Consider the following 15,595-nt stretch of genomic DNA (forward strand, 5'->3'; position numbering starts at 1 on the left):
AGAGCCACCCTACCTAGGCCCACTCCCCTTCCCTCTCCCCTTGATCTCATAACTTTACCTAACCTGCACATCCCTGGACACTATGGGGCAATTTAGATGGCCAATCCACCTAACCTGCACCACTTTGAACTGTGGGAGGAAACCGGAGCACCAGGAAGAAGCCCACACGGACACGAGAATGTGCTACCTCCACACAGACAGTCACCAAGGCTGGAATTGAACCCGGGTCCCTGGTGCTGTGAGGCAGCAGTGCCAGCCACTGTGCCAGCTTGAGACAGAGTAAAGCTTTAGATTACTAACTGTCTTTGTGGATGGGACTAGGTGCTTCCTACATAAAGGGATTTAAAGTCCTCCAATAAACCTGCCCAGGTGATTTATACAACCCCTCTGGGAAGGACAATAAATCGTCACCTGGACTGGTTTTAAATCCAGTTTTAGAAAAGGCAAGAATGGGACATAGAGCCACCACAGCCTGAAGCTCAGGAGCACCTGAAGGAAACCCACGCAGACACTGGGACAATGTACACAAACTTCCAAGGCTGGAATTGAACCCGAGTCCCTGGCGCGATGAGGCAGCAGTGCTAATCACTGTGCTACCATGCCTTCTTTATTCAGCAAAGCCCAGTTTTAAATTTTAAAAATAGGCTTGATGAGGATATATTTTTATAAAAATGAGGGCCTATTCCATCACTATGAATATAAATGAGCTACAATGTGAGCCTTACTGATAATCGTAAATTGGTTGTTACTGTAATTTTCAGCACACCCTGAATTGTTCAGCAAGTGCTGCCCGATTGCAGAATCACACCTATCGTTAGACATTCTGTTCTGAATTCTGTAAGCACGGGTTGGTTGAGTACTGTGAATACATTGCCTATGGTGAACAGCCAAAAGGGCATGTTGTTTGATGCAATCCACCTGTCAGTTGTTAGGACATATGGTCTACATACCTGGCCTTCCATTGCCATTGAAATCCATATGCCTCACTGCTGATTTCTGTGGTAGGCAGAATGTCATTTTGGCTTTTAACACCGCATTATGTAAATGGGAAAACAGCATTCGTGTTGTAGTTGCATAGTACCAGCTTTAAACAGGCAACTTCATCTGTTGCTGAGATTTGAGATTTTGTGCCGTTGCTGGGTGATTTGAGGTAGACTGGGCCCTTTCTGGTCTAAACGTGGTGGCATTAAGCTTATAACAAGTATGTGTGATCTAGAGTAAGGAATCACCTGATCGGCACAGCCATTATCCTGCAGGGTAGCTTTACTGTAATCAGTTTAGTGGTAATCTCCGAGCCCAAGCCATTTGTTCAACTTGCAAGTTTGACTTTGAAATAGGTGTCACTTTTGCCACATTACCCTGGCGAACACATGTGAGCCACGACAACATCTGGCATGAGTGTCCGCAGCTCGAAGAAGTTCAGCTCCAAGTTGCCAAGCTGGAGTCTGAGTTTCAGGCATTACAATGCTTCGGGGAGAGGAAAAGTTATGTGAAGATTTGGGAGTGCTATAAGTGGTTAGCACAGTTGCTTCACAGCGCCAGGGTCCCAGGTTCAATTCACGGCTTGGTCACTGTCAGTGCGGAGTCTGCACGTTCTCCCTGTGTCGGCGTGTGTTTCCTCCGGGTGCTCCGCTTTCCTCCCACAAGTCCCGAAAGACTTGCTGTTAGGTGAATTGGACATTCTGAATTCTCCCTCTGTCAACCCGAGCAAGCGACTAGGGCATTTTCACAGTAACTTCATTGCAGTGTTAATATAAGCCTACTTGTGACAGTAATAAAGATAAGATTATTAGATTAGATTATCAGTACTGAGGCTTCAGTTATCTACAATCAATATTCATAACTTAGATAAAGAGACACTGAGTAATGTACTTAAATTTACTAATGCCAAGCAAGGTGGAAAGGTAAGCTGTTTTGGCTTCCGTGTTTAAGGAAGGATATACTTCCCTTGGAGTCAGTACTGCGAAGGTTCACTAGATTGCTCCCTTGGATCAGACAGTTTTTAAAAATTAATTTACGGGATGTGGGTGTTGCTGGCTTCGGAAAACATTTATCCCAAGTTGTCCTTGAACGTAGTGGTGAGCTGCCTCCTTGAACCTCTGCAGTCTGAGGTGTAAGTGCACCCACAGTGCTGTTAGGCAGGTAGTTCCAGGGTTTTGCCCCAGCGAAGGAACGGTGATATATTTCCAAGTCAGGATAGTGAGTAAAATGGTGAGTGAGTGGAGAGGTTGTGTAGGTTGGGTCAGTATTCTCTGCAATTTGGGAGAATGAAAGACTATCTAATTGAAACATTCAAAATTATATATAAGGCTTGTGTCTCAAGGAATCGAGGGATATGGGGAGCAGGCAGGAAAACAGAGGAAGCCCAAGATCAACAATAAAACTTGGAATGGTGGAGCAAGCTCAATCCACTGTATGGTCATCTCCTCTTTTGTTTCTATGTCAGGTTCCACATGTACACCAACACTCAGCGCTCTACTCAATACCACCTTTCTTCACCCCCCCCCCCCCCCCCCCTCCCACTGTCTAAATTGTCATACTTTTTTTGATAGGTACATTGTTAGAACAAAAGGCCATGTATGAAACCCCAGTGATGAACCCAGAAAACCTGCAGAGGTGAGTATGGACAAGAAAGGCCGTGAATAAACAGCAGCAGAACTGAGCCCAACTACAAAACTCCCTGTACGTGTGGCAGCTGGGGCTCACTGGGCAGCTCTCGACTTTGAAACCACTAACTTCTGATTCCGAAGTCATACACATTCCTAGGCTGGGATTCCTAGGCTGGCATGGCAAGCAATTAGGAAAACCAATAGCATGTTGGTCTCCTTGCAAGGGAACTTTTAATGCCAGAATAAGCAAGCTTTGCTACCATTGTACAGGGTTTTGGCGAGACCACACCAATAATATATGCAGGTATTCAGCGAACGCTGTTCTGCTGGAGGTGCCATCTTCTGAATGAGATGTTAAACCAATGTTTTGATGACTGACAGCATCAAATGGCACCATTTTGAAGAGGAATTGGGGACTTTTCCCTAGTCCCTTGCCAATGTTTATCCCTCAATGAACATTTAGAACGATTGTGTCATTTATCGTATTGTTGCTTGAGGTCGAGCTTCGCATCAATTGGGTGCCATATTTTCTACATTATAAGTGACGACATTTCAAAATGTAATTATCTGGTTGTACAGTGCTTTCCGATGAAAGGAATGAATGTAAATTTGTTTTTTCATTTCTTTATTCTGAATGGGCTACCTACCTTGCAGTTTTTAAAAACTCAAATAGCTCAATAATTTTGAACAATAAGTGGACTTTGTGTGTCTGCCTGTCTCGGTACCTGGCACCTGGCGAATAGCTGCAAAGGTAGTTGAGTGAAAATAGTTGCATAATCCCGGGTTCAAAACACACAACGTTTTCATTCCATTCAGGGCCCTGGAAATTGAAGAATTAAGGAAACAGTACCTGGCGTTCCCCATGAACCCTGCTGTCAGCTCCACTGACAGCGCAGAACCCAGGAACGTGGGAGGTGGACGCAGGATTGATTACTTGCTGTATCGGGAAGACACCGTTGCAAAAGGAGTGACGACTGTGAGTTTGCTGACTTATCCCAACTCTCCTAGTCCCATTCACCCAACACCGCTCAAAACAGCGGATGCCCAAGAGGAGTATAGAAAGTGCAGGGGGTTAGTTAGAAATTAAGAGACCGAAGAGTGGGCATGAAAAAAGCACTGGCGGGTAAAATAAAGATAAATCCCTACGTAATATGTAAGTTTATGAAGGACAAGGGGATGACCAAGGAAAAAGTAGGGCCCATTAAGGACCAATGTGGCAATGTGTATAGATCTAGAAGACATAGGGGAGGTTTTAAATGAGTTGTTTGCATCTGTGTTCACTGTGGAGAAGGACGATGTAGGTATAGAAATCAAGGAGAGGAGCTGTGATGTACTTGAACAAATTAGCATCGAGAGGGAGGAGGTATTAACAATTTTAGTGGGCTTAAAAGTGGATAAATCCCCAGGCCCAGATGGAATGTTTCCTAGGCTGCTGTGGGAGGAGATTGCAGAGGCACTGACCATTTTTAAATCTTCTCTGGCCACAGGAGAGGTGCCAGAGGATTGGAGAACAGCTAATGTGGTATGTTTATTCAAGAAGGGAAGTAGGGAAAAACCATGAAATTACATGCCAGTGAGTCTAGCTTCAGTGATAGAGAAAACTTGCAAAATATTCTGAGGGACAGAATTAATCTTACAAATTTGATTGAATTTTTTGAGGTGGTGACTCGGTGTGTAGATGAGGGGAGGGCAGTTGATGTAGTCTACGTGGACTTCAGTAAGGTTTTTGCCATGGTCTTGCATGGGAGACTGATCAAGAAGATAAGAGCCCATTTGATCCAGGGCAAATTGGATTCAAAATTGGCTTAGTGGTAGGAGGCAAACCGTGATGGTCAAAGGTTGTTTTTGTGACTGGAAGCCTGTGATTTACCACTGGGATCGGTGCTGGGTCCTTTGCTGTGTACATTAATGATCTAGACATGAATGTAGGAGGTTTTTCCTATATTTTTATTGAAGAAAATTTTCATGATAACAAAATGAACAACCAACTAAATAAATGGGGCAGCATGATAGGACAGTGGTTAGCATCTGAGGGATCTTGGGGTGCATGACTATAGATTCCCTGAAGGCAACAGGACAGGTAGATAAGTTGGTTAAGAAGGCATATGGGATACTTGCCTTTATTAGCGAAGCATAGAATATAAGAGTGGGGAGGTTATGATGGAGCTGATTAAAATGCAGGTTAGGCCACAGCTAGAGTACTGTGTTTAGTTCTGGTCACCACACTATAAAAAGGTTTGAGTGGAGATGTCTTACTGCAATTATACAAAGCCTTGTTGAGACCACACCTAGAGTATGTTGTCGTATTGGTCTCCTTGCCCAGAAAAGATGCACTTGCTGTGGAGGGATTGCAACAAAAGTTCACTAAAGTAATTCATGAGATGGAGGGATTGTCCTGTGAGGGAAGATTAAATAGACTAGGCCTTTACTTTCCGAAGTTCAGAAGAGTGGGGGGATCATCTCATTTCAGAGAATCACTGCAGTGCAGGAGGAGGCCATTCGGCCCATCGAGTCTGCACCGACCCTCTGAAAGGGTCAGGCTCCCACTCTGTTCCCTTATCCCAGTAACCCCACCTGAGCTAACCTTTTGGACACCTAAGGGGCAATTGATCATGGTCAATTCACCTAACCTGAACATCTTTGGGTTGTGAGGGTGAGACCCACGTAGACGCAGGGAAAGTGTGTAATCTCCACACAGACAGTGACCCGGTGCCAGGATCGAACTCTGGTCCTCGGCGCCGTGATGCAGCAGTGCTAACCACCATGTCACCCTAAAATAAATACAACTCTGGCAGGGTTTGACGTGGTAGATACAGGAAGGATGTTTCTTCTGACTGGGGGAGGTCTAGAACCAGGGAATATAGTCTCCGAGTAAGGGGAATGCCGTTTCATCACAGAATCTTTATGATGCAGAAAGAGACCATTTGACCCATCAGGTTTTCCACTGTGAGGGAAAAAAATCCCGATTTGTTGATGGGGGGAAATGATTCTGCTGATTTATTCATTCTTCATGGCAGGAACTGGAGGAGTTCACCTTTATCACACAGCTGGCTGGACTAACAGATCACCTTCCTGTCGGAATGAGACTCTTCGTTTCCATGGCACCAGAGGAAGGTGATGCCAACGATGACCTAGACGATGAACTTTGACCACCCCTTTGCCACTCCCTCAGAAAAAGGATCAACAGGGACAAGTGCCAAAAACCTTGAAGTATACAGAATAAATAATCTTTGTTCTTACATTTTTAAGAAATCTAAATAAAACTAAGACTGGCCAGAACAGGAAATTTGATTATTCTGACATTTCCTCTGCTTTTCAAGGTGAGGGATGTTGTTGAGAGACAATGGAGCACTTAGGGTGAATTTTCATCGTGGAGGCAAGAAACAGGAACCGACCTCTGGTAGGAAAATAGATATTCACCACTTTCATGGGAAAACACCTTTAATTGAGATGGGCAACTTTAATTGAGATGGAGACTGATTCACTGCCTAATTACCAGTGGGAATGAACCAGATGAAGTATGGGACTGATTTTAAACTGCTCATTTCCGCTATCACGGAGATTACTAGTTACCCTAAGGGAGAAATAGGAGTGTGCCAAAGTCTCCGACAGAACCAGAGGGAAACAAGATGGCACAGGAGAGCCAGAGACCTAACACTTTGTGCAAGGTGTCATTAATGCTGACCTGTATCTAATATTAGTGGATGTAAAGAAGGGTATTGCGAGGAGCATTAAGTGGGTCTTGATGCCCTACGCCTACTGTTTTCCTCTGTTTGCACTGTATAAATGACACTTTAATCAAGACGTGTTGGACTCTTTTTATTGCTGATGTGGCAGGAAGAATAATCCAGAACCATCGTGTCTGCACCAGCCAAAAAAGAAACTAGTCGCTCATTCCCATTTTTCAACTGCTCCATAATCTTGCAGGTAGCATCACTTCAGATGCAGATCCATGTACCGTTCTTTTTAAGTAAGTTGAATGTTTTAGTCTTGGCCACCAACGTAGGCAGTGAAATAAAGATACCTGCCACCCTCTGGGTAAAAAGGTTTTTCCCTCATCTCCTCTCTCATCCTTCGACCAGTCATCTTAAATCCATGCCCTCTGGTAATTGACCCCTTAACCAGTGGAAACAACTCTTTCCTGTCTACCCTATCGATCCATAGAATGCCAACAGTGCAGTGCCCCTCATAATTTTGTACATCTTGGCCTCCTGTTCTAAGGAAAACAACCCAAGCCTATTTGATCCTTCCGCCTGGCTGCACATTTCCAGTCCTAGCAACATTCTTTTAAACCTCCTTTGCACTCTCCCAGAGGAATTATTTTCTTCCTGTGATGACCAGAACTGTACACATCTCCAACTGTGGCCTAACCAGCATTGTATGCAGTTCCATCTTTAAAATTACATTCCTGTTTTTGTATTCAATTCCTCGGCCAATAAAGGGCCATATGTTTTCTTGCCCACCTGTTCTGCCACTTTCAAGGCTCTGTGGACATGCACTTCCTGAAACCCCCCTCAACACCTTCCCATTTATTGAGTATTGTTTTCCTTCCCTCCCTCATACTTTCCCAGATGGAATTCCATTTGCCACTTCATTGCCCACTTGACCAAATCATTGATATCGTTCTGGAGTCGACAGCTATCCTCTTCACTATAAACTGCATGGCAATTTTTGCGTCATCTGCAAGTTTCCCAGTCATGCCACCCACAATTAAGTCTAAATTCTTAATATAGATAACAAAGAGCAAGGGCCCCAACATTCAGTCCTGTGGAAAACCACTGGAAACAATTTTTCATTCACTAAAACATCCATCAACCATTGCCCTTTGTTTCCTGTCATTGAGTTAATTGTGGATCCAACCCACCACCTTTCCCTGTATCCCATGAGATATCACTGTCCTGACCATCTGCCTTACGGGACATTGTCAAATGCCTTACTGAAATCCATGGAGATGACATCTACTGCATGACCCTCATTAATCTTCCTTGTTACTTCAAAATTCTATTAAGTTAGTACGGATAGATTATCTGGTGTCTCAATTGTTTCCAATAATTTTCCCACTGCTGATGTCAGATTGACCAGCCGATAATTTATGGCCTTTTTAAAATAATGATACAATGTTCACAGACTTCCAGTCCTCTGGTACCTTGCCTGTATCTCGTGAGGATTGGAAAAAGATTCTCGCAGCATCTGTTATTTTCTCCCTGGCTTCCTTTAACAGCCTGGGATACAATCCATCTGGCCCTGGTGATTTACCCTCCTTCAAGCATGCCACCACCCTCCAGTACTTCCTCTCTCACTGCTTACTGTATATCTAATATTTCATGCTCCTCTTTAACTTGAATGTTTGCATCACTCCACTCCTTAGTGAAGAGAGAGAAAAAGTATTCATTGAGAACGCTGCTCACAACTTCTGCACCAACCCACAAATTGGCATGTCCATCTCTGATAGTCCTATTGTTTCCTTAGTTATTCTCTTGCTCTTAATCTTAGGGATTTTGTTTGATTTTACCTGCCAATATTTTCGTATCCTTTGTTTTCCTAATTTCCATTATTACTCTCTTTCCCCCCCCCCCCCCCCACCCCGTACTTTTTATACCCCTCTAGGCATTCTGCAGGATTGTCTTTTCGTGACGATCATAATCTTTTTCTGCTTTACCTTGACCTATATTCTTCTAAATAACCAGGGGGCTCTAGATTTACCACCATTTTTCTTTGTGGGGACATGACTTCACTATCCGTGTAGAATTAGACCTTTGAATGTCTCCTAGTGATGAGTAAAATTTGTCTTCCCCAATTTAGATTTTTTCCTCCTGTTCTTTTTCCATAATGATGCTAAATCCAACTGTATTATGGTCACCATCCTCAAAATGGTCCCATGCTGTTACTTTATCCACTTGCCCAGCTTCATTCCCTAAGACTAAATCTAGAATTGTGCCCCCTCTCATTGGCCTTGTTATGCGGTGGTTAAAAAAGTTCTCTTGAATGCAGCTCCAGGATCTTGTCCTCTGTTCACCCTTCACACTGTTCGTGCCCCAGTTGATATTAGGGTAGTTGAAGTCCCATGATTACTGCCCTATTATTGCAATTCCATTTTTGCTCTTCTGACTCCTATTATTTAGGGGTCTATATTACACTCCTACCAATGTGACTGCCCCTTTTTATTTTAACCGATAATGCTATCCCCATTTTTTTATCCCTCCCCATCCTGTGTACAAACTATCCAGGGCTGAATAGCTGCCATTCTGCCCCTCCTTAAGCTAAATTGCTGTTATAGAAATGATATGCTGCCACGTGTCCATCTGTACTCTGCTCATCCTGGTGCCGTGAAGCCATTGTGCTAACCCTCCAATCTGCAGGGACAGAGTCTATAGAATGCTACAGTGCTGCCCACTAAACTCTACTCTTTGTTTCCTCTCTGCCAGCCAGTTTTCTATCCACCTCAATACATTTCCCCCAATCCTATGCGCTTTAAATTTGCACAATAATCTCTTATGCTGGACTTTTGTCAAACACCTTCTGAAAGTCCAAATATACCACATCGACTGGCTCCCCCTTGTCAACTGTACTGGTTATCTCTTCAAAGAATTCCAACAGATTTGTCCAGCATGATTTTCCCTTCATAAATCCATGCTGACTGACTGATCCTGCCACTGCTTTCTAAATGTTCCGCTATAAAGTCCTTGATAATGGATTCAAGCATTTTCCCCACTACCGATGTTAGGCTTACTGGTCTATAATTCCCTGTTTTCTCTCTACCTCCCTTTTTGAATATCGGAGTGACGTGAGCTACCCTCCAAGCTGCAGGGACAGTTCCAGAGTCTATAGAATCCCAGAAGATGACCACCAATGCATCCACTATTTCCAGAGCCACCTCCTTAAGCACTCTGGGATACAGATTCTCAGTCCCTGGGGTTTTATCTGCCTTCAATCCCATCAATTTTCCCAGCACCATTTCTCTACCAATGTTGATCTCCCTCAGTTCTTCCCTCTCACTAAACCTTTCATTCTCCAACATTTCTGGGATCTGATTTGTGTCATCATTTGTGAAGACAGTATTCATACTTCCCAGTGTCAGGCCATCCAAATGCAATGCAAGGTCAGGGTCAGCTGCGTTGGCAGAAACCAAATTAAGATCAGAAAATCCTAACCACAAGAACGCATGGAAAGCGAAGGCTAAACAAGACTTTCAATATATTAATTGTAAATTAATCAATCGACGAACCAAACTAAACAACGTGGTCGGGAGACAGATTTCGGAGATTTACTCTGCAGAGCCACCTACTGCTCAAAGCCTGAAACTACATTGTGACTATTCATACAAAGAAATGTTGACATAGTCATTTGCAACTGCAAATAGTTTTTTAATACATTTATTCACAATTAATTTTTTTCCAATTAAGGGGCAATTTAGCGTGGCCAATCCACCTACTCTGCACATCCAGGGTAGCATTGTGGATAGCACAATTGCTTCACAGCTCCAGGGTCCCAGGTTCGAATCTGGCTTGGGTCACTGTGTGGAGTCTGCACACCCTCCCCGTGTGTGCATGGGTTTCCTCCGGGTGCTCCGGTTTCCTCCCACAGTCCAAAGATGTGCAGGTTAGGTGGATTGGCCATGATAAATTGCCCTTAGTGTCCAGAATTGCCCTTAGTGTTGGGTGGGGGTTACAGGGTTATGGGAATAGGGTGGAAGTGTGGGTTTGGATAGGGTGCTCTTTCCAAGAGCCGGTGCAGACTCGATGGGCCGAATGGCCTCCTTCTGCACTGTAAATTCTATGAAAGACCTGGACAACAGGCTTGGGCTGACAAGTTACATTCATGTCACACAAGTGCCAGGCAATGACTATCTCTGACAAGAGAGGATCAAACCATCGCACATTCAATGGCATTATCATCACTGAATCCCCCCACAATCAACATCCTGGGGGTTACCATTGATCAGAAACTGAACTGGACTAGCCACATTAATACTGTGGCTACCAGGGCAGGTCAAAGGTTAGGAATCCTACAGTGAGTAACTTAGCTCCTGACACCCCCCCCCCCCCCCCCCACCAAAGTAATATAAAAGATGATAGAAAGATTTTTCAATATATAGAAGGCAAGAGGCAAAAATAGACATTGGACCTCTGGAAAACGTGGCTGGAGAAGTAATAATAGGAAACAAAGAAATGGCAAACGAACTGAATAGTTACTTTGCATCAGACTTCACAGTGGAAGACACCAGTGGGATGCCAGAGCTCCAGGAGAACCAGGGGACAGAGGTGAGTGCAGTGGCCATCACTAAGAAGGTTCTGGGGAAACTGAAAGGTCTGACGGCGGATAAGTCACCTGGACTACACCCAAGGGTCCTAAAAGAGATAGCTGAGGAAATTGTGGAGGCATTGGTGATGATCTTTCAGGAATCACTGGAGGCAGGGAGGGTCCCAGTGGACTGGAAAGTAGCTAATGTAACACCACTGTTTAAGAAGGGAGGGAGGCAGAAGATGGCAAATTATAGGCCGGTTAGCCTGACTTCGGTCATTGGTAAGATTTTAGAGTCCATTATTAAAGATGAGATCGCGGAGTACTTGGAAGTGCATGGTAAAACAGGACTGAGTCAGCACAGCTTTGTCAAAGGGACGTCATAGCTGACAAATCTGTTCTTTGAGGAGGTAACAAGGAAGTTAGACAAAGGAGAACCAGTGGACGTGATTTATTTAGATTCCCAGAAGGCCTTTGACAAGGTGCCGCATAGGAGACTGTTAAATAAGTCAAAAGCCCATGCTCTTAAGGGTACGATCCTGGCATGGATAGAGGATTGGCTGAAGGCAGAGTAGGGAAAAAGGGATCTTTTTCAGAATGGCAGCCGGTGACTAGTGGTGTGCCTCAGGAGTCTGTGCTGGGACCACAACTTTTCACAATATAAATTAATGATCTGAAAGAAGGAACTGAAGGCACTGTTGCTAAGTTTGCAGATTATACACAAATCTGTAGAGGGACAGGTAGTATTGAGGAAGCAAGGGACTGCAGAAGGACTTGGACAAGCTGGGAGAGTGGACAATGAAGTGGCAAATTAAATACAATGTGGAAAAGTGTGAGGTTATGCACTTTGGACAGAGGAATTTAGGAATAGATTATTTTCAAAATGGGGAAATGCTTAGGAAATCAGAAGCACAAAGGGACTTGGGAGTCCTTGTTCACAATTCTCTTCAGGTTCACGTGTAGGTTCAGTCGGCAGTTAAGAAGGCAAATGCAATGTTAGCATGTCGAGAGGACTAGAATACAAGACCAGGGATGTACTTCTGAGGCTATATAAGGCTCTGGTCAGACCCCATTTAGAGCATTGTCAGCAGTTTTTGGCCCCGTATCTAAGGAAGGATGTGCTGGGGCCTTGGAAAGAGTCCAGAGGAGGTTCACAAGAATCATCCCTGGCCTAATTCTGCTTCTATGTCTCGTGTGTCATCTGCCAACTTACTGATCCTACCCTCCACAGTCATCTAGGTCATTTATATAAATGATAAATAATAAGGGACTTAGCACAGATCCGTGTGGTTTACCACTGGACACTGGCGTCCTATTAATGCAGCCTTCTGTCATAGAATTTACAGTGCAGAAGGAGGCCATTTAGCACATTGAGTCTGCACCGGTCCCTGGAAAGAGCACCCCACTAAGCCCACACCTCCAACTTATCCCTGTAACTTCACCCCTTTTTGGACACTAAGGCCAATTTAGCATAGCCAATCCACCTAACCTGCACATCTTTGGACTGAGAGGGGAAACCAGAGCACCCAGGGAGAACGTGCAGACTCCACACACAGTGACGCAAGGCGCGAATCGAAGCTGGGACCCTGGAGCTGTGAAGCCACCGTGCTGCCATTACCCTCGGTTTCCTACTGCTCAGCCATGTGTGTTTGCCTTCTTTATACATCTTCCATGTGGGACCTGGTCAAATGCTTTGCTGAAATCCATGTAAACTACATCAACTGCATGACCCTCATCTACGCACTTAGTCAAATTTGTTAGGCATGACCTCCCTCTGACAAAGCTATGCTGACTATTCCTGATCAAACCTTCCCTCGCCAAGTAGAGATAGATTCTCTCCTCCATTGGTCACAGTTGTGATCAGCAAAAAACAGAAAGAATTAAATGTTTAAGTTGTACAAATATTTTATTACATGTTCCATTTATTTGCTTATACATTCACTTTATTTAGTCAAAAAAAGACATTTTGTCAAATATACAATGCAAGATTGTAAAAGCACCAATCATTGGTTCTACGGTTTGGAATGCTCTCCCATTCTTACTGTGCCCCCTCCACCTTATGAAGGAATTTGAGAGGATTAGAGCTTCGCAGCTCTTCGCCGTGTACCAATCATCACATGTGATTCCAGAGAGTCCAGCCCTATCCTTGCCCAGGTTCCTGTACGGGTTTGATGATGCCAAAACAATTCTGCTCTCCCTTACTGCCTCCCGCCATCCCCAGAGTGATAGGGGGTGGGTTGTTCATTGAGTTGCTGACCAGGCTGAGCTCAATGTAATAGAACATACAGTGCAGAAGGAGGCCATTTGGCCCATCGAGTCTGCACCGACCCACTTAAGCCCTCACTTCCTCCCTATCCCTGGAACCCAATAACCCCTCCTAACCTTTTTGGTCACCAAGGGGAATTTAGCATAGCCAATCTACCTAACCTGCACAACTTTGGACTGTGAAAGGAAACCGGAGCACCCGGAGGAAACTCACGCAGACACGGGGAGAACGTGCAGACTCTGCACAGACAGGGTCCCAGCGGGGAATCGAACCTGGGACCCTGGTGCTGTGAAGCCACAGTGCTAACCACTGTGCTACCGTGCTGCCCATAATCACAGGAGGATTAGCACCCAAGCTGCTCAGTTGCTTAACCAGCTGAGAAAGCTGCCACACTTTTCCTGAGAATTAAAACTGCAACAGCCCCAAATGTTATTCAAAAAACTGAATTTTAAATTCATATTCAGTACCATGATTTAAGTATTCAGGACAATGGCCTTTGCTCTTCCACTCGAATGTGAAAAGGCAATTACCAATTCGCGCCACTGAAATAAATAATTAGCCTCTACGTGGGGCTGCGGGAGGCTGGAGTGTACAGAAAAAGATAAGAACTTTAAGGCACTAAACATTTATTTCCCCTGCAGTGTTCAGATAAATCTGTTATCGTAAAATTGAACAGTGCCCTTGCACAATTGCAAAACTGGACCTTCAGTTCGTATTCAGCGACTTAAGAGGCATGGACGCAGAATTTCATAGCCACTGTGTTTAGAAACAGGAGCTCACCAACTACTTCACTAATATATGTACAATCCCCAAAAACCCCTGATTCAGCAGATCGCATCAGTCTCATTTACACTCATTAACCTTGCAACTTCCTCAACAAGGCCAAAGCACCTGAACACCTCACAGCCCTTTTTCCCGTCTGCTTCACAGATTGTCCCGAGATTTTCTTTTGACGATGGCTGTTGCAGTTTACTGGTCGCTACAGATCTCAACCTGGAGTACAGTTGATATTTTTTATCTTTTATTTACTGATTGTGCTTTGAACTTTATGGAAGGAGCTGGAGGCACACACGCGCGCAAACATACACATATAGACATTCACACGCACGCACATGCACACGCGCGCATGCACTTTAAGAAAGTAAGTCACACCATCCGTTGAATTGCAGAATGGCCTTTGCTGTGTCTGCGGGCAGGCCACTAGCTTCACAACCGTCCCCTGTGATCCACGGCCACTGCTGAGCTGTTGTCCTCCACACTGCCCAGCAACCGGTTGACAAACTGGGTGATCTCATCCTGGCCCCGGTAAATGCGCTTCAGCCCGCGTGGAAGGCAGCGGCAGGATGTCAGGTTCAGGTAGATTAAATTGGGACTGTTGCTCACCACCACTCTGCAGGACAGGAGCAGGAAAGGAAAGGCAAATGTTACTCCAGTGACCACAAATAGCAAGTAGGAAGTCAGTGGTTTCCTTCGACAATTATGATCCACAGGAGAGCATTCTGGAAGAGAAAGACAAGTTTTAACGGCATTGAATCCATGGAATTCCTATACTGCGGAAGGAGACCATTCAGCCCATCGGGTCAGCACTAACCCTCTGAAAGAGCACCTTACCTCGTCCCACTCCCCTAACCCCATAATCTTACCTAACCTGCACATCTTTGGACTCTTGGAAGAAACCGGAGTACCCGGAGAAAACCCACAGATACGGGGAGAACGTGGAAGCGTTACAGTGACCGAGGTCGGAATCAAACCCGGAAGGGGGGGGGGTGGGTGCTTTGAGACAGCAGTGCTAACCACTGTGCCACCCCTGCTGCACATAGAATGTACAACACAGAAATGTGCCATTCTGCTTAACCATCCACAACAGTGTTTACGCTGGGTTTGAGTCTCCTACCTCTCCTCTTCATCAGCAAATGCTTCTATTGTGTGCGTGGGTTTCCTCCGGGTGCTCCGGTTTCCTCCCACAGTCCAAAGATGTGCGGGTTAGGTGGATTGGCCATGATAAATTGCCCGTAGTGTCCTAATAAAAGTAAGGTTAAGGGGGGGTTGTTGGGTTACGGGTATAGGGTGGATACGTGGGTTTGAGTAGGGTGATCATTGCTCGGCACAACATCGAGGGCCGAAGGGCCTGTTCTGTGCTGTACTGTTCTAAGTTCTAAGTACACAAGAACTAAACACGTGCAATCTACCGGCCATGTCCCACCTGAACGGGGCATGACACGGCTGATAGATGCCAGGAGAGACCTCTTCTGTGATTTACCCAGTTCACTACGACATCGCAATCTGGATCCAGCCCATTGTGGGGGGGCGGGGTAAAGGTCAGTATTTGGCAAATCCGCATATTAGAACAAGTAGCTAGTCTCACTAATATGCAGCTCGCCTGATCTACCCAAGGCGTTGGGAGGGCACACCCCCCCCCCCCCCCCCCCCCCCCCTCCAAGAGGACCCCTTATAGGTGCATCAGAGCTTTGGGGTATCC

At 45.1% G+C, this 15,595-nt stretch overlaps 2 protein-coding genes across 7 annotated transcripts in view; one reads left to right on the plus strand and one right to left on the minus strand.

The window, feature by feature from the left end:
- smpd5 (sphingomyelin phosphodiesterase 5) overlaps positions 1-6,411 on the plus strand; it is a 43,311-nt gene extending 36,900 nt beyond the window's left edge. Inside the window, exons 6-8 of the mRNA XM_038798650.1 lie at positions 2,553-2,616; positions 3,426-3,585; positions 5,627-6,411. Of these exons, the coding sequence (XP_038654578.1) occupies positions 2,553-2,616; positions 3,426-3,585; positions 5,627-5,758 (356 nt within the window). The 3' untranslated portion in view covers positions 5,759-6,411. The remainder of the gene's footprint in view (positions 1-2,552; positions 2,617-3,425; positions 3,586-5,626) is intronic.
- Positions 6,412-12,737: 6,326 nt separating this feature from the next.
- fbxl6 (F-box and leucine-rich repeat protein 6) overlaps positions 12,738-15,595 on the minus strand; it is a 60,291-nt gene continuing 57,433 nt past the window's right edge. For 5 of the 6 annotated variants that reach the window (XM_038798653.1, XM_038798654.1, XM_038798651.1 and 2 more), the window contains one exon: positions 12,738-14,506. In XM_038798653.1, coding sequence (XP_038654581.1) covers positions 14,323-14,506 — 184 coding nt within the window. In that variant the 3' untranslated portion in view covers positions 12,738-14,322. Of the gene's footprint in view, positions 14,616-15,595 lie in introns of all 6 variants that reach the window. The other variant, XM_038798656.1, reaches the window with a different exon arrangement.

Source organism: Scyliorhinus canicula, chromosome 5, assembly GCF_902713615.1.
Source record: "Scyliorhinus canicula chromosome 5, sScyCan1.1, whole genome shotgun sequence".
NCBI lineage: Eukaryota > Metazoa > Chordata > Chondrichthyes > Carcharhiniformes > Scyliorhinidae > Scyliorhinus > Scyliorhinus canicula.